The 18,235-nt window shown below is 38.6% G+C and overlaps 2 protein-coding genes across 2 annotated transcripts in view; one reads left to right on the top strand and one right to left on the bottom strand.

Annotated features, from left to right (window-relative positions):
• LOC108574097 overlaps nt 1-9,120 on the top strand; it is a 17,664-nt gene extending 8,544 nt beyond the window's left edge. Inside the window, exon 6 of the mRNA XM_017936615.1 lies at nt 9,008-9,120. Within this exon, the coding sequence (XP_017792104.1) occupies nt 9,008-9,120 (113 nt within the window). The remainder of the gene's footprint in view (nt 1-9,007) is intronic.
• Nucleotides 9,121-11,022: 1,902 nt separating this feature from the next.
• On the bottom strand, nt 11,023-16,042 carry LOC108574096. Its single transcript, XM_017936613.1, has 3 exons — nt 14,089-16,042; nt 13,772-13,998; nt 11,023-13,656 (listed from the first exon to the last, which is right to left on the bottom strand). The coding sequence occupies exons 1-3, from the start codon at nt 16,040-16,042 to the stop codon at nt 11,023-11,025; spliced, it is 4,815 nt and encodes a 1,604-aa protein (XP_017792102.1).
• Nucleotides 16,043-18,235: the final 2,193 nt, after the last annotated feature.

The raw sequence follows: 18,235 nt of genomic DNA, 5'->3' as shown, positions 1-18,235 counted from the left end.
TGTAGGACTGATCAAAACATCTTACATCATCTATAACGACATTTTTCGAAGCAAGAAGACTTTTCAATTTCTTCTCATGTTGGAACCCTATCTAATTTCATCCAAGTAAAACTATTAAAATTTGATACTTGATTAGTCCATAACTTCGTACGATTTTTTGTAGCAAATCATGTAATTTAAATTGAATTTATCTATTTCATTTTGCAGTCCATTTTCTTCATTTTCAAATAATATAGATTTTACTTTGATTGGTAAAAATGATCCTTCTTATCTATGACTCAATGTATTTACTAACGAATTTGTTCTAGTTTTATTATTTCCAACACAGAATTTTGTTCGGCTTTTATTTCTAATATTTTTTCATGGGAAATATGCATTAATAAAATCGTAAATTCTAAATAAGCTTTGCTAAAAATCATCTCCAAAAAAAGATTTTAAGACATGAGGAGAGTTGTCTAGTGATAAAAAATATGCTTTTAAAGCAGGATAAACTTCTAACACTCTCTTCACAGTAGGATAAAGTGATAGTTACCGCGTTTTTGAATGTTTTAATAATACTTTATACTGACGTCTACAAGACCGCAAAATCTTTTCAAAGATTCTGTCCGGATGGTGTAAATAGAAAAAAAGTTATAAAGTTTTAGAATTATTCATTTTAAATCTATTGCTATCGAATCAAGTCCATGCTGTGCCAAGTTATGAGTAATATGAGCAGGACAGCCAATGCCTATTAAATTTTTTATAAATGGTCTAGCCGAATAAGCATGGTAAAAGTGCCCCCAAACTAAATTGGTCTTGGTGCATATCACTCGATAGACCACTCGAAAAGAACCCTTCCTGTCAAATATCAAGTTGCTACTCTTACTACTGGGGTAATTACAGGGTGCAACGTAATTTACAGTTTAAGCTCCATTTCTCTTATTCTGCTCAATCAAAACTTATGAAAAAAATTATAGAAATTCTACCCCAGAGCGTCCATGTCTGTAAATTTTTTCAGAATTTTTTACTGCAAAATTGATTTTTAAAAAGTTCGGAAAATTTAGAAATGTTGATTTTATATTGAAATTATCCAATGACCAGGTTCATATTTCTACAGTTTTACCAGCTTGTTATGGTTATTAATGTATAATTCTTTTCAGATTTTTTTAAGAGATGTATCATACTTAAAAAAATTATAAACCGATATCTCCTAACTTTCCCAACGCAAAGGAGTGGCATACTCGTATAATCGACATACTTTATTTATTATGTTACGTACGCAGCATAGCCGACACGGCTGCGCCGAGTGTTTAGTCTATCTTGCACCCTCTGGCTAGCATGTATGTATTAATTCAAAGTGAAACTTTTTTATTTTTGACTTTTTATTTGTATTAACTTTTGTATTTTATGTTTACTTATTTACTTATTACTTATTATCATTTATTAAGTAAACAAATATGCTCCAAATTATATCGTGTTTGGTATCGTTTTAATTAGAAAAATGTGACAAATATGTTGATAAAAATTTCATTCACCACAAAACAAAAATAAGAAAGTTCGATTTTTGAGTTAAAGGTCGCAGTTTATCGCCAGCCTACAATGTTGCCGAACGCTTCGACTCTCCTTTTCTATTTCATTCGCGTTGTCCTTTTCTACGTTCAACACCCCCAAGAACTTCATTTCTTAGAAATAGAATCGTTTCTACCTATGCATAATTATCAAGTTTGGGTCCCGATGTTGGTGCAATTATTGAATGTTTTTTGAATATACTCTTTCGTATAGTATACCTTGTTTAACCCTCGGAAGGCGAATGGTTTTAGACGGACGCGGGAAACGAATGCAGAGTCATTTTGACCCATAGCAAAATTTCTATTGTACACGAGTTTCAAGCAGGAATTGTGTATAAATGTTGTAAGAGGTATTTAAGGATAGGAGAATAGTGCGTGATCTGGGTTACTTAGTACCCACACGGTAAGTTCTTTTTGTCTTTATTATTTTTCTGGCTCACGAGGTTTACATTTTACTTATTGCTTGCTGACTGTCTGCTTGACTCCCTGACTTTCCAAGTCACCTCGCGAGCTTCCTTTGCGTCCTTGGCGCGCTTTTTTCAGTACCGCGGCGAATTATGGAGGGGGCGTATTGTCCACTGTAGCGCATTTGGCAACGCCGCGGATTTTCCTCCAGGTCCGGTACTTGGGACATGTGGCCTGGGCCTCTGGGCCTGTACGCGGACCTTTCGGCAACTCTTGGTTTATGACCTGGCAAATTGCTATTGAGACCGTTGGTGAAAGTTTCTACGAAAACATGCTTTGTTAGATTTACTAAACATTAAACAGACTAAAACGGTTTTCTCAAAAATAGCTTTGCTAGCGCGCACGTCATAAATCGTGTTGGTCGTCCGCGCGGCAAATGCTTGCTTCTGCACTACAGCTGGTCGCGACAATGTGTATACTTTCAACTGTATATATTTTATATTTTTCTTGTTTATTTACATTTGATACATGAAATAAGCGTATTTCCTGTACTAAACGTAATCTGAGCCCGCTTGACTTTATCGTTGTCGAGTCAGAATGACCCTGCGTTCGTCGTACGAGCGTTAACCCTTTAAATTCGGGGTGTTTTAAACTTGTAGAATTGTTTTTGAGAGGCTATTCGATTGGGAAGCTACTCGTTTGGAGTGCATGGAAATGTGAAAATTATTGATTTCTGGTAATGGGTCGTAGGTGACCCACCGGGACTTACGGGTAATTTTCTTTAACATTGATCGAAAATATAGGAAACAATAAAAACAGTAACCAGTAAAAATAGCTGCTTTTGTTATAGTAGAGATATACATTGCATTTTATGCAAAATGAATATGGTTTATTTTTAGTGCATAGAGTGCATTCTTGTCTAAATTCTTTAAACATTGGAAAATGATCTAGTAAGTCAAATCTTATGTCTTCCGTGGGTGCCTGCTTGCGAGGTCTTGAAGTTTTGACAGTGCTACTCGAAAAGCTGCAACTTCAACGTCACGTATTTTTTTGCCACAATAAAATAAACCTTGGGTAAAGACTAAACACTCGCAGACATTCTATCATTCCCAGATAAATAATATAGAATAGTACGAATATTTAAAGAAATAATGATAACGCACAAGTACTTAACAATTTCCATAAATATTTACTCCTGAATTTCGGTGGGACATCCACGTCCAGTAACTTGTAATAGGCTGCACTATTCATACGCTTTCCAGTGATGTAATATCATGTGACCCAATAGGCGTGGGTCTAAATACTATAGTGCAGCCAAGTACTGTTACGATAGAAGTGTAAAAAAAGCTAAATTAAAATTTCAAAAGAAATACACATTTTTTCTTTTTGTGACTAGGATTTGCAATGAAGAAATCGGAAAAAATTCTCTAACATATAACGTACCTATACCACTAAATGGGGAAAATAGAGTAAAAATGGATAATTCGAATTTTTCTTTTTCGAGATATAGGGTTGAAAAGTGTCTAATCTTTGCTTTCGTCTAATTAATTGTTTTAAGCTATCAAATAGTCAATCGCAAGACCAATTTGGCTTAAAGGCACCTTTGACCTCATAATCTGGCTATAACCTTTGTAGCAAAATTATTCATTATTAGTGCATGTTCAGTATATACTTAAACAGTGATACATTAATTAATCAAATACGTTTCGCGTTATTTTTTTAATGGTTTTTCAATGTTTTTTTAAGTAAATGTAAAAATTTAAGCAGTAAAATTATGTATTATATATTACAGAAAGTCCATACTTTTTAATCTTATTCAGCATATTAAGTAGATGTTATTCTTTAAAACATATTAATTATAAATATTGGTTGTTGTGTAAGGTACTATTTGTAATTGATCAATTTTATTTTTACTTTTGTGGTATGATTATTAAGTTTCATTATAGTTAGGACTCTACGCCCATAGTTAAGGCATCCTCTTGATTTCCTCGTTGTTATTGCTCTTTTTGATGCGCATGGAAGCCTCAGTCCCACAACCGTGTGTATTTTTCTTTCATATTTTGAAATGTGTACCATATCTAAATACATGGACTATGTAGAGCTCAGGAGTTTGTCCCTGGAAGGAATGCTGGTCTTATTGGGTCATATCTCCATAAGGCCACCTTCCCTAATACAATCATGAAAATAGGACGCACGTATTGTCATTATTGCCCGAACGAGATAACATCGACGAATCGAATTAAGGAAGATCCGAGCGGTGCCACCGAGGATCTCCTTTTGCCTCTGTGCCGTCCCGGGGCAAACTCCTGACCTCTGCACAGTATCAGGATCTGTCTTTGTTAGAAATATAAGTTACAGTATTAGTATGTTATCTTACAAATTTTAATCATTTTTTTTTATTACTTTTACTCAAGAAGTATTTTTTATTAGCTCTGCTCTGACATTCGTTATTTATAATATTAGCACAAATATTTATATCAATAATGTTTTTAAATTTTCTTTAGTACATTTATCTAAGAATTCTGTTTTATCTTGCAAATAATTAGTTGTCGATTGTATTTACTAATTTTTTATAGAAATACAATAACCTCTACCGTCAAACTACGGGTGGCAGCGGGCGATTACAAAATACCAGTATTTTGCTCTGACGCTTTTGCGACAAGATTTATGTTATTATTGCATTGATTTACGTAAATAATTTTTTAAATTAATGTTACTATCATAGAAAGATAGGAAGGGCGTAAGTTAAGGGGGCATTCCTCTGTGAACGTTGTAAAAATGTAACAATTTTCATGAATTTCTTTTTAAGTTACGTATGTACATACAAACATATGTACGTCTATCGTTATGATTTTTTCTGTTGTTTGTTCAGTTACCTTTCCGTCATACATAACAATTTTTTATACAGTTTTAATTTATTGTTTTTTTATCTTGCTCGCAATAAACCCGTGTTTGAAAATCATATTTCGCTGGTGTAGGTGATTAGAGCTTTCAGGGTGGACCAAAACAAAGAAATCAAGAAGACTCTTAATCAGTATATTTATCGTTATCGTCCGTACCAAAATTAATAATTTATGTTGAAAATTGACAAAATGGCAAATGCTTAAATTGCAAATTTCGAACTTTCATTCTTTTCTCGGCAATTTTTTAATAAAAAAAGTATAATAAATTCAACACCAAAATATCATTTTAGTAGCGACAAAAGCTAGTAGTATGTGGAATATCCTGTAAAAATTTCAGAGCAATCGGTCGTATAGTTTTTAAGATTTTATGTACGCCAGGTAAAAAAATTACGTTTCTAGAAAAATGCGTTTGAAGTTTTATACTGGAAAAATACTAAATTTGTGAAAACGTTACTTACAGTACTAATCGCCAATCCCAACTCTATACAAGATATCTTCGGCTTCCTCATATTTTTCATCTAATTCTAGTCTTTCGTTTCGACGAGTTATTCTAGCCTCTTTTGAGACATCAGAACTGCGGCGGTTGGCGGTGAGCATCTACATAAACTGCCGGCGGAAAGTTTCCGACCACCTTCTTTTTTTTCGAATACTACAATTTAACGCAGCTGAAAGTCACAAAGCAGTCACTTATTCTATGTTCAACTGTTTTTATGATCATTCCCTTTGTTCCTATACCTGTTACACCGTCTTGAAATTCCATAGTCTTGAATTAGAATTATTTTATGGAAGTAATATTTTTGAGGTATATAAGCGAGGATGAAGTAGTAAGCTCTATTGACTGCTGATATTTAAATTTCGGTACATTCTAGAATAAGTAATTAAGGGTAGTTATTACCTGAGCAATATAGACCACATTTTGTTGGAAAAATTAGTATAAATACCGAGTAATCTGCGACAAAGCTTAGTACAACAGAGAAACTTGTCAGAGAACTGTTTCTGCGAATAAAACGTGAAAAATGGGTAAATCTAGACAACTGAATATTGCAATACGAAGTGCTATATGTACTTTGCATTCCGAAGGAAAATCAGAGCGAATCATAGCTGCTCAATTGAGATTACCAAAAACAACAGTACACGATACTATTACACGGTTCCAAAATACGGGGTCGTATGAATCCAAGAAACGATCTGGGAGACCAAAAGTTACCACGAAAGCAGAAGATAAATATATTGTACTCTTAAATAAGAGAAATCGAAAGAAGACAGGCCCAGAAATTTGTGCAGAATTAAATAGCACACGGACTAACGCAGTGTCATTAACAACTGTGAAAACGCGTTTGAGAAATGCTGGCTTATTTGGGTGAATTGCAATAAGAAAACCATTACTTCGGCCAATTAATAAAAGGAAACGACTTCAATGGGCCTCTACTCATAAATCATGGACATCAGAAGAGTGGAGTAAGGTACTTTGGACCGACGAATCAAAATTTGAGGTACAGTAATGTCTCCACAAGTGTCAGTCCGCAAGGAACCTAAACCTGACACTTGTAGAGTCAGGGACTACGTTTTCGAGCCTCGCGCCCGCCTTTGTAGTTTGTCGAACGTAGACAAGGACAGCGAATAAAAGATAAGGATGAAACGTGAGTCGAGGCAACCAAGCGATTTAAATACCAACTTTTTTCATTTTACGTTTTTTTATCCCGAAATTTTTCTTAACATATTGATGAGATTTTTCTGATGAAAATGATATTAAACACGACATAATTTGAACAACATTTACTTATTAACACGTTCACTGTCACGCCAGATATTTCACTGTATTGAGATAAAACAGACGCCCTGTATTAAATTACATCGAGTCGGTCTGCCGTTTAACTGACACTTGTCGAATCGGCCCTACATTTGACTGACACTTGTAGAATCGGTACTACATTTTTTTTTTTTTTTACGCGGAAGTAGGCCGATATTAAATTAATCACTCAATAAGTATTGAAGTAATGTAGTTACGAATAATAAGGCGTGACTAGGGTTACGCTATGTACTCACACGGTAGTAGTGAGATCTTTATTAAATGTTGGCTGACGGCTTTGGAGGTCCGTGGGCGGGCAGCTGAGTTTCCTCCAGGTCAAGTACTCGTGACCTGCCGGTCCGGGCCTCTGGGCCTCGTACGGCGGACCTTTCGGAAACCCTTGGTTTATGATGCGGCAATTTGCTATTGAGGCCGTCGGAGAAAGTTTCTACGCGGACATGCATTGTCGAATTTTTAGAAATTAAATAAGCTAAAAACGGTTTCCTCAAAAATAGCTTTTCAAGCGCGCACATCATAAACCGTGCTGGTAGTCTGCTCGCCAAATGTTCTTCGCTGTAGCTCGACGCTACAGTATTAATAAGTAAATGTTGTTCAAATGATATCGTGTTTGATCTCATTTTCATCAGAAAAATCTCACCATGTTAAAAAAATTTCAGATGAAAAAAAGTAAAATTAAAGAAATTATATTCTTCTATTATGAATTGTCGAGCCGTGAAATCTCGTAAAAGAAACCGAGTAGTGTAGCGTTACACGCTTGACTGACTGCGAGCGAGATAACATAGGCGTAGCAATGATGCAGACCTAGGCGTAGGACCATCTATACTGACACTTGTAGAATCCAAACTGACTGACACTTGTGGAATCCAAACTGACTGACACTTGTGGAGACATTACTGTATTTGGTTCAAGACGACGAGTTTACGTTCGTCGTACTGTTGGAGAATCACTGTTGCCATCACGTGTACAACCAACAATAAAGCATGGTGGTGGTTCAATTCAAGTTTGGAGGTGTTTCTCAAGTGAAGGAATAGGTGGCCTTGTTCTTATAGACGGCACACTGAAAAAGGAACGTTATAAAGAAATATTAGAACGTCACGCGATTCCGTCTGGACTACGCCTAATTGGATGAGGATTTGTGTTACAGCAGGATAACGATCCCAAGCACACGTCCAAACTTTGTGAAGGATATCTTCAAGAGAAAGAAGAGGAAGGAGTATTAAAAAACATGAAATGGCCAGCTCAATCACCAGTCTTAAACCCTATTGAGTTACTTTGGGATCATATGGACAGAAAGATTAGACAACACTGTCCAAAATCCAAAAAAGATCTCTGGGAAGTTTTATAAAACGCTTGGAAAGATATTCCTCAAATAATAATAAATAAATTAGTCGATAGAATCCCGAGATTAGTTGAAACATTGAAAAGAAAGAAAGGCTCATTTTTTGACGAAAAAGCTGTCTAACATAGTTTTTGTATTATTGTTATCAATAAAGACATAATAATAATAATTTTTGTAATTCCTTGTATTGTATTACATTAACCCATAATTAGATGTGAAAGAGCCTGCAACATTGTAACCTCATTTCCATTAATTCATGAATCGTTCACAAATATTGAAGTGGTCGGAAACTTTTCACCGGCAGTGTATGTATGTATGTGTTGTTCTGTGTTTCGCCGAGTTTAATGGCTTCTGGACCAGTTTTCACGTCTATATTGTTCATCATTTTTAATAAGGTTTGGAAGCCTTCGTTAAAAATAAAAGTTGCATAATAAGTAGCAATTTCCAAAATTTTTTGCCGCAAAATAAATGTTCTAATGCTAGATGCCAAACACAAGAGATATTTTCGGAAAATGAAAAAAAAAAGATTTTTTTAAGGTGTCACAGAGGAATACACCCCCTTCAAAGTATCTTTTGAAATGTTGTATATACAGAGTGTTTAGTTACAGGTGGAAAAAATGTTAAAAGGTGCTTTTACATACATGGCAGAATAAATCTTGATTTTTTTAATTATAAGTATTTAAATGATAGACTTAAGAATCCCTGAGGCTTGGCAAACGATTATACACCGGCCACTGTAAAATTGGTCATACTCAAAATAAATCACGTAGAAATTGAGATAAATTAGTAATACAAACATTATATATTTTTGTTATAAATGTTCAATGGAAACATTTTGCTTTTATATGGTAAAAAACAGCAGAAATGTTTATGATCATTGCGTTAAATTGTGAATTGTCTAGCATACAAAAAAATGTATAAATATTGTTCTATCAGTGCTTTTCATGATATTACATTAATTATAATTTTTTTATAAATTTTTATAAAACTATTTGATTTTCAGGTGAATTATCACGAAGAAAAGATTTACTACCAAATGAAAAACTTATTTTTGGTAATATAGAACTGAATTTATTTCCTTGGGTGAAATTCTTTAAACTTGATCCAAAATTATAGTCAAATTAAGTTTGCATGCCAATTTTCTGTAGTGAAAATATATAAATGGTTAATATAAATTTTCTTCAAGCGGAACAGTAGATCATTCCGAGTTAATGTTCACATATTATGTAGTATATAATAAAATTATTGCTGTCTAATATTCAGGAGTATTCATTTATCTCAGAACTTGCGCGCACAAAAATAGGTGAGGATGGTAATAGCGCACAGTGACAGATTTCGCCGAAATCCTGGTCAAAAGTGAAAAAATGTTTTTCTTAGTTTTAAAGATCTATGTATTGCATTTTATTTATGTATTATCAAAGCATGATTTTTCACTAGTATAGTAATCTTTATTTCAGCCTTTTGGCTTAGAAATAGACCTCGGTCTTTACATTATTGTTTACAGTTCTTGTTTTCCATTTAACTTATTTAATCAGCATCGATGCTTGGCTGATCTCACTTTCCTTAATTGTCTAGTATTGCCTACCAAAAATTTTAACTATATAACTATATGAACTATATAAACAAGATTTAACCCTCATTAACTAATATTAACTCATCTATAACTAATCTTTCTTTTTTTCTGTGCTTTCTTTTACTAACTCTATCTTCTGGTGGGTTTCTATATTGGTTATCCATTTCTTCTTTTCTCTTTTTCTTTTTCTATTTTTCTAAGCCAGGCCATCGCTTCCGCTTCTCCTTCTTTCGCCAGGATCCTTTCCATGCTGAGATCGATTTCTCCTATTTTCCTGCATTGTCTCCAGTGTTCAAACGTTCCTTCCTTTTCCTCACATAGTGGGCATTTTTTCTCTTCTTCTTTTGCCCAAAACTTGTTGGCATTTTCTGTGGATCCACATCTTGCTCTAGCCATTGTTTTTTGCTCTCCATTCCTTCTACTCTTTCTTAAGTACTTTGGCAATGTTGCGTCTTGTACTTCGAACAAGCAATATGTTCGAGAGTGGTGGCGCTATGCTGTCGCTGGTTCGATGATGTTGGTTTGATGGATGGTGTGATGTTGGTGAAAATAATAGTGGCACACGTATTTCAATATTATATTTCAGAATAAATTAATTGGTGATATAATCAATGCCTTAGTGTGGTGTGCGTGTGAATGTTGATCTTTATACAAATGTTAATAATCATCCCGTTTGCGGGTGTTGTGTCGCTATTTATATGAAAAGTGGATGTGTGGGAGGTGATGGTGTGCGCCAATTAGAGCGTGACTACCCTTCGGACAGTCCTCCAGGACCCGCAGGCATACCGCCCATCCTGGAAGTCCCAGTTGGCAGGGTGGTGGTACGTCGCGTTGGCGGGGGCATGAAGTCCAAGGGTAGCTCGCTCGTAATGGGACTTGAGCGGTCGGGGCGACGGGGAAGCTTTTATGGCACGGCACTAGTTATCGGATGGTCACGAGTGGGCACCAGGAAGACATGTGGCGCGCAGAAACTTTATGTTGCTACCGCCATAAATGCTTCCTGGGCCTCGCTGACAGATTAAAAGATTTAGTTGGCTAAAGGCAAAAAAAGGAAAGGTGTGCATTCAAAATCGTATGAAAGAACGGCCGTGCCATAAACCCAATCCCTAATATGCTACCCCCTCTTGAACGGCTGCGTTCAAGATAGAGAGGCTAGTGATGGGTAAAGGTGTGTGTGTGTGTGTGTGTGTGTGCGTAATGTATAATAGTAATAAAAGAATATGAGAATAAGAGAGAGTTTGCGTAAAATAGATCGGCTTCCGCTATGTAATGCATAGGTGAGAGTATATGTACATACGAGTTTGGATGTGTTAACCTACTATCAGCTATTTACAACTTACAGACTATTTACATAATTTGTCGTGTTGAGTTACCCTGGTTAAGTAATGTCTATTGGCAGAGGAGCTAATTTTTTAATCGGGCGCTTATAGATACCGCTCGCTGTTTTAATGGTCACAACTCGGGTGATTCCGTCTTTGCCCGGGTGTTTTTCTACGATGCGTCCCAAAGGCCAATGGTGGGAGATTATCTTCCTTGATGATGACCAACAGCCCTTCCTGGATGTTTGCCTCTTTGACTTGATGCCATTTGTGCCTTATCGTTAGCTCATTCAAGTATTCCTTGCGCCAACGCGCCCAAAAGTGTTGCTTAATTTGCTGGATATGCTGCCATAGCGCCAATCGGCCCGTATTGACTGCTGAAAGGTCTCGCTCAGGTATGTTAGTTATTGTATCGCCGATGAGGAAATGACCTGGGGTTAAGGCAGTATAGTCGGTAGGGTTTGAGGATAAAGGTGTTATAGGTCTAGAATTAAGGATGGCTTCGATCTCTATTATGCACGTGCTGAAAGCTTCGTAGGTGAGGAGCGTGTTACCTAATACCCGAACGAGGTGGTATTTGAAAGATTTGACTGCGGCTTCCCATAAACCGCCGAAATGGGGAGCCCGGGGGGGTATGAAGTGCCAGTTGATATTGTCATTTGCGAGATGATGCTTTATGTAGTCATTATGAGTCTTGGATTGTAATAGCTCGTGTAAGTCTTGTAAATTATGATTCGCGCCTACAAAGTTGGTTGCATTGTCTGAATATAGATCGGTGGATTTTCCTCGACGAGCAAAGAGTCTGCGCAATGCCGCGAGAAAAGCGTCGGTGCTCAAATCACTCACTAATTCAATGTGAACTGCTTTCGTTGCAAGGCAAATGAAAATTGCTACATAGCATTTAATTTGTTTAGTGTTTCTTAACCTTTTTTCCTTGATATGAAATGGCCCACAGTAATCGATGCCAGTAGTTAAGAATGGGCGTTTTAGGGTGACGCGATCCTTGGGTAAATTTCCCATTGGATATTCCGGAATAGTAGGCCTTGCACGATAGCATTTTACGCATTTACGGATCATTGTTTTCACTACGGTTTTCCCGCTTATCGGCCAATAAGTTTGCCGTACCGCATTAAGAGTGGCTTGGACACCCGCGTGTCCTTGCTTTAAATGGTATTGTTGGATGATTGACTCTGTGACCGAGTGCCTTTGTGGAAGAAGCAAAGGGTGCTTCTGATCATACGTCAGATCCGCGTGAGACAGTCTACCGCCTACTCGTAGGAGACCGCACGCGTCTATGAATGGGTGGAGCGCAGCAAGGCGCCCTTTGTAGGATTTATCGTTTACCTGCGTTTCCAGGACCTTGCGGTCATTATGGAATTCTTGTAGTTGAATTAGTCTAATTATACGATCGTGAGAGCTCCTTAGTTCGTCTGTAGTTAATTGCCCGTTGTGTTTTGTTTTCTTTAGTGAATGGTGGTAGAATCTGATGCAATATGCTACTACGCGTGTTAGCAGTTGAAAATTTGAAAATTTTGCGAAAATATTAGGGGTTTCGGCAAGCGTGTTTGATAATATAGTAATTTTACGCGTTTCAGGGATGTCTATGGATTGCAAGTTTGTGATTGGCCATTGGTCTTCATTTAGTGAGAGCCAATGTGGTCCATTTTTCCATGTTAGATTTTTATTTAGTTCAGATGGACTTGCCCCTCGAGAGAGTATGTCCCCTGGATTGTCCTTTGATGGTACATGACGCCAGAGCTCTGCATTGCTGTGCTGCTGAATTTCGCTTACCCTATTTCCAACGAATTGTTTTAATGTGTGAGGTTGAGAATTAATCCAATGCAATACAATCATGGAGTCTGTCCAAAAGTAAGTTTTTTCTATTGGTATTCTTAGAGCTTTACTGGTGATTTTGTACAAATTAATTAATACCAGTGCTGCACATAATTCTAAACGTGGTAATGATTGCGTTTTGAGAGGTGCGACGCGAGATTTTGAACAAACTAGTGAGGTATAATAATTTCCATCGGTAGTAGTCGTTCTGAGGTATATACATGCACCGTACGCGCGCTCACTCGCGTCACAGAATCCATGTATTTGCATAGATTTGCAATTGTCCTTTACAATTCGTCGCGGAATAGAAAACTGACGTACTAAATGTAGTTGCGCTTGAAAATCTACCCAGGTTGAATGAATTTCGATGGGAAGCGGTTCATCCCAGGTTTGTTTTATTTTCCATAAGCTTTGCATAATAAGCTTTGCTTGGACAATTATTGGACCTATTAATCCTAGCGGGTCGAATAGTTGTGCAATTCTAGATAAAATAGTGCGTTTCGTTACGGTGTTCAAGGGTTCGTTGCCCTTTAAAGTGTAGCCAAGTGTATCCTGTGTGGGGTGCCAATAAAGACCTAGCGTCTTTTTCTCATCTGAGAGATCAAGAGTCATGAGCGGATCGTCTGATTTTTGCAATGGCGCTACTAATTGCGGTTCATTCGACAACCATTGTCTGAGTTGAAAGCCCCCCTTTGCTGTGAGTGCGATGAGTTCATCGCGAATACGCTGCGCCTTCCCTAGATTGTCGGCGCCGGTTAACAAGTCGTCCACGTAAAAGTCGGTTTTTAGTATCTTTGATGCTTCGGGATGTACCTTTTCTTCATCTTCAGCAAGTTGCAATAAGGACCGTGTGGCTAAATATGACGCGCATGCCGTACCATACGTAACCGTGTTTAGCTGGTAGGTTTCGATGGCATGCGTTGGACTCTGGATTTAGTATTATTTGTCTATACATTTTTGTTATGTCTGCGGTTAAGACGTATGTATGAACGCGAAAACGGGTAACTATTGAAAATAGATCCTCTTGTACTACTGGACCTACCATCAAAGTTTCATTTAGTGAGATTCCTGAGGTGGATCTTGCCGAGGCATCGAAAACCACACGAATTTTAGTGGTTAGGCTGTCTGATTTCGTGACCGCGTGATGAGGTAAAAAGTATCCTTCGTTCGGGTGGTGTGAGATTTTGGACATATGCTTTAGCTGCTCGTATTCTTTCATGAAATTTATATATTGCACCTTCATTTCTGGACTACGGTCGAGTTGTCTTTCTAAAAAAAGAAAACGCCGTAAAGTTAATGAGTAGGAATTTCCTAATGTGTGAATGTTATTTTTAGACGGCAGTTGAACAATGTATTTACCTGTGACTGGATCGCGCTGTGTACGTTTAATGTAATGTGTCTCGCAATTTTGTTCCTCTATGGATAATAACTTTTCCGGTACGCGCTCCTCCAATTCCCAAAATTTATTTATGTTATTATTTAGCGTTTCCATTGATAGATTGCAAATTGTGTTTTTATGCGTGCCTTTTATCGGCACTTCCCCTGTTATTATCCAGCCTAATTGGGTTTGTTGTAGTTTCATGGTCTTTTCATTGAGTGTGATTTGGCCCAAGCACAACAGGTCCCAGAATACCTGTGCTCCTAACAGTCCGTCGATACCTGCGGGCTCGTAGAACTGAGGGTCGGCCAGGTAAGTGTTCGCGGGTATGTTTAATGAGTATTTTTCTATTTGATGAGCAGGTAGTCTTTGCGAAATTTCTTCTACAATTAGCATGGTGAAAGTTTTCGAGAAGTTGTTATATCGCGATTGGATCTGGGCAGTGGTTTGCGCTTTAACGACTGAGGTCATGTCGTTCATTCCATTGATCGGAATCGCGATTGATTTGGTGGCAAGCTGTAGCCTTTGGAAGAACCTCTTTGTTATGAAATGTGATTGGGAGCATGAGTCTAATAATACCCTACACGGATGCGGTTGTCCAAATTTATCAATGACATTGATTACGGCCGTCGCCAGTAGTATTTGCGAAGGTGTGCTAGCTTTGAGACAAGTGGCATTCACTTGGGTGGGCGCGACTAAGGTTGACGCAACTTCTTGATGAAGTAACGTGTGATGCTTTTGGTAGCATCTTCGACATGTGGTGGATCTACACTCGCTCGTGCGGTGTGTTGAACGAAGACAGTTCAAGCACGAGTTTTTCGTTCTTGCGAATTTTATACGATCGGGGATGGATAAGCGTAGAAATGTCTCGCATTGTTGCGGATAATGAGAACCCTTGCAGAAGTTACATGAGATCGTAGGTGTCTGGACGTTGTATACCTGTGATGTATGGGTGTGTGTGTTGTGAACAAAGGGTCTTGGCGGTGGTCGGCGAAGTGGTTGGTGACGCGGTATATGATTGGGGATGGACGATGTCTGGCAATTGGTTGTGTTTCCGAAGGGCTCTAAAATTTGGCACCTTTCATGTAGGAAGGCAAAGAACGTCTCGATCGAAGGAAATTGCTCATTGCAGGTATGCTCCTTCCATTTCAAAACTGTATCCTTGTCGATTTTTGAAAGTAATAAATGTATTAAGAGAGAATCGGTGGTCGGCTGGTTTAGGGATTGTAGTGAACGGTAATGAGCCTCTATAGAATTTAAAAAGGGTCTTAATTCGCGGTGTGTTGATCGGTTAACAGCTATATGATGATATCGTTTCTGCAGGATATTCCATGCAACAGCATAGTTTGATGCTGAATTACTGAGTGATTCTATCGCCCTTAACGCTTCGTTCTTTAAACACGATCTGAGATACATGAGCTGTTTACAATCGTTTATTCTCTGGTTTTCGCGAACAGTTGATCGAAATTGGTCGGCAAAACCCGGCCATTCTTCGTACTGTCCAGAAAACAATGGCAAATTTATCTTTGGGAGGTGTACGTCTAAATCTAACAACTCGATTTGCGAATACGGTGACGGCTGACTTTGTACATCACCATGAGGTATATGGGTGGCTGCACTCGCGACGTTGTTGCTTGGAAGGAAGTCTAAGGCTTGTGCTCGCACCTGCGTATAAAGTGATTTTAACCTCATTCGCTCGCGCAATAAATCTCCTGTTTCGTCCGCGGTGTCTAGATCTTGCTGATTTTTTGCGAATGCGGCGTATTCGTTTTGTATGTCCTCTAGACGCATTCCAATTTCTCGGTACGGAATGTCGCGGCCGTGCGCAAATACCTCAGGGTCATTTAACATGTCTTTGAGCTCTTGCAACTCGATGCTGAAGGCTTCGCGTTTAGCTTTTAAAGATTTAATCCGCTCTTCATGAGATGGAGCCATTTTTAATTGTTTGAGTGGAGATCGAAGGGTTTAAGATGGGATAGAAATGTGGCTGCAACGCTGCAATTCTACTGCCTGGATGCTGTTGGACTGCAGTTGCACCTCTCTAGCTGCTGCTCTGGTATTACTCCAAATTGTTGTTGCTTTGCAAAGTTGCACTGATGCACCGAACTGTTATTGCTTTGCAAACTTGCACTGATGCTGCACTTCACTGTTGCTGTTTTGCACTGCACTGGAACTGCACCGCACTGTTGCTGTTTTGCACTGCACTGGTGTTGTACCCCCTAAGAAAAGTCTACGACAAGTTCAAAATACCCCCGGACTTAGAGGGTTGACAAAAATTCGTTAGAATGCATTGGACTCTGGTTAACGTGATTGATATGATTGGTATGATTGGTATTATGCATAGATTGTGTGACGGGGATTATTTAGTTCAAAAGCAAAAGAACGTGGGATAAGACTGCCTGATTTTGAGCTTCCCTTTGGATTTTGTTGCGTCTTGTACTTCGAACAAGCAATATGTTCAAGAGTGGTGGTGCTATGGTGTCGCTGGTTCGATGATGTTGGTTTGATGGATGGTGTGGTGTTGGTGAAGATAAATAGTGTCACACGTATTTCAATATTATATTTCAGAATAAATTACTTGGTGATATAATCAATGTCTTAGTGTGGTGTGCGTGTGAATGTTGATCTTTATACAAATATTAATAATCATCCCGTTTGAGGGTGTTGTGTCGCTATTTATATGAAAAGTGGATGTGTGGGAGCTGATGGTGTGCGCCAATTAGAGCGTGACTAACCTTCGGACAGTCCTCCAGGACCAGCTAGCATACCGCCCATCCTGGAAGTCCCAGTTGGCAGGGTGGTGGTACGTCGCGTTGGCGGGGGCATGAGGTCCAAGGGTAGCTCGCTCGTAATGGGACTTGAGCGGTCGGGGCGCCGGGGACGGTTTTATGGCACGGCACTAGCTATCGGATGGTCACGAGTGGGCACCAGGAAGACATGTGGCGCGCAGAAACTTTATGCTGCTACCGCCATAATTGCTTCCTGGGCCTCGCTGACAGATTAAAAGATTTAGTTGGCTGAAGGCAAAAAAAAAGGAAAGGTGTGCATTCAAAATCGTATGAAAGAACGGCCGTGCCATAAACCCAATCCCTAACAGGCAATGTTCCTGTCACTAGGTACTTGTCTAGGCACTTGTCTAGGCACAGTGTACTTGTTTATCCACCTCTACTTCTCTGTTTCTTAATATCTCGCCAGCTGGTTTTCCTTCCTCCCACAATAGGTCCACTCCTTCCTGACTGAAACCGCATTTTTTAAAGTGCTCTAGCCTGTTCTTAAGATTTTCTTTATTTCCCTTCCCTGCCCTTCTTTCTTTTAAACATTCCTTTACTAAGCTTCCTTCTCTATCCCTTTCTATTTTTCCCTCATACTCCTCGCTCTCTTTACCTGCATTACTTTCATCTTTGTCCTGTTTGCCTCCTCCAGTACTATGTAATCAGGTGTTCCCCTATCCAGTCCTAACGTCCATTGTTGGAAAATGGGTTTTAAATAAACTGCTTCAGCTTTTAATACTTGGATATTTTATTCCTCTACGCATCGGAAGTGACTTCCTTCTGTTATTAATGTCTTGAGAGGACTAACTCTACCGGGCACGCAGAGCCGGTGACACGAGGCACCGATGACCTCATCTAACAGGGGTGCGTTATCACCTTACTCACATAAACAGTGTGAGAAACGGTATCTCCGTTCATCAAGAGAATAAGAGATTAGTTTTTGTTTGGTTTACGAGTAAAACTAACACCCGAGTTACAGCTCTACTAATCCTCCAATTTCTCTCTGGAACATATATTCCAGACTAAACAATCCTCGATGCGTATTCGCATGTTTAACATGGACCAGTTTAAGACTGCGACCTTCGTCCTTCCAGCTGCTTTCTTTATTTCTTAATTATACGTTCGTCGTTACAAAGTAGCGTACGCGTCAACTTCGACTGGCTTGTTCTACCTCTTTCTCTCTCTCAGACATAGCTTACGTACCACCGGGAGAGACTCTATTTCGCTCCGGTGTCTACGACTGGGTCTGTTTATGGTCTCGAGAGCCAGAGATTAATGAAAGCTAGCACGGTGAGAGAGCAACTATATAACGCGTAGCTTCAGTAGCAGCACCGTGCTACGTCATTTGTGTTTGCAC

This window comes from Habropoda laboriosa, unplaced genomic scaffold (assembly GCF_001263275.1).
Source record: "Habropoda laboriosa isolate 0110345459 unplaced genomic scaffold, ASM126327v1 scaffold209, whole genome shotgun sequence".
NCBI classification, from domain to species: domain Eukaryota; kingdom Metazoa; phylum Arthropoda; class Insecta; order Hymenoptera; family Apidae; genus Habropoda; species Habropoda laboriosa.
The sequence above is the reverse complement of the archived record's forward strand: the minus strand, read 5'-3'. Positions and strand labels throughout refer to the sequence as shown.

Coding starts and splice junctions, on each gene's coding strand:
- LOC108574096 (XM_017936613.1), bottom strand. CDS start 16,042: ATGGCTCCATCTCATGAAGAGCGGATTAAATCTTTAAAAGCTAAACGC. Junction 13,999..14,088: donor ACAGCGCGATCCAGTCACAG/GTAAATACATTG, acceptor TTCTTTTTTTAG/AAAGACAACTCGACCGTAGT. Junction 13,657..13,771: donor CACTAAATGAAACTTTGATG/GTAGGTCCAGTA, acceptor TACTAAATCCAG/AGTCCAACGCATGCCATCGA.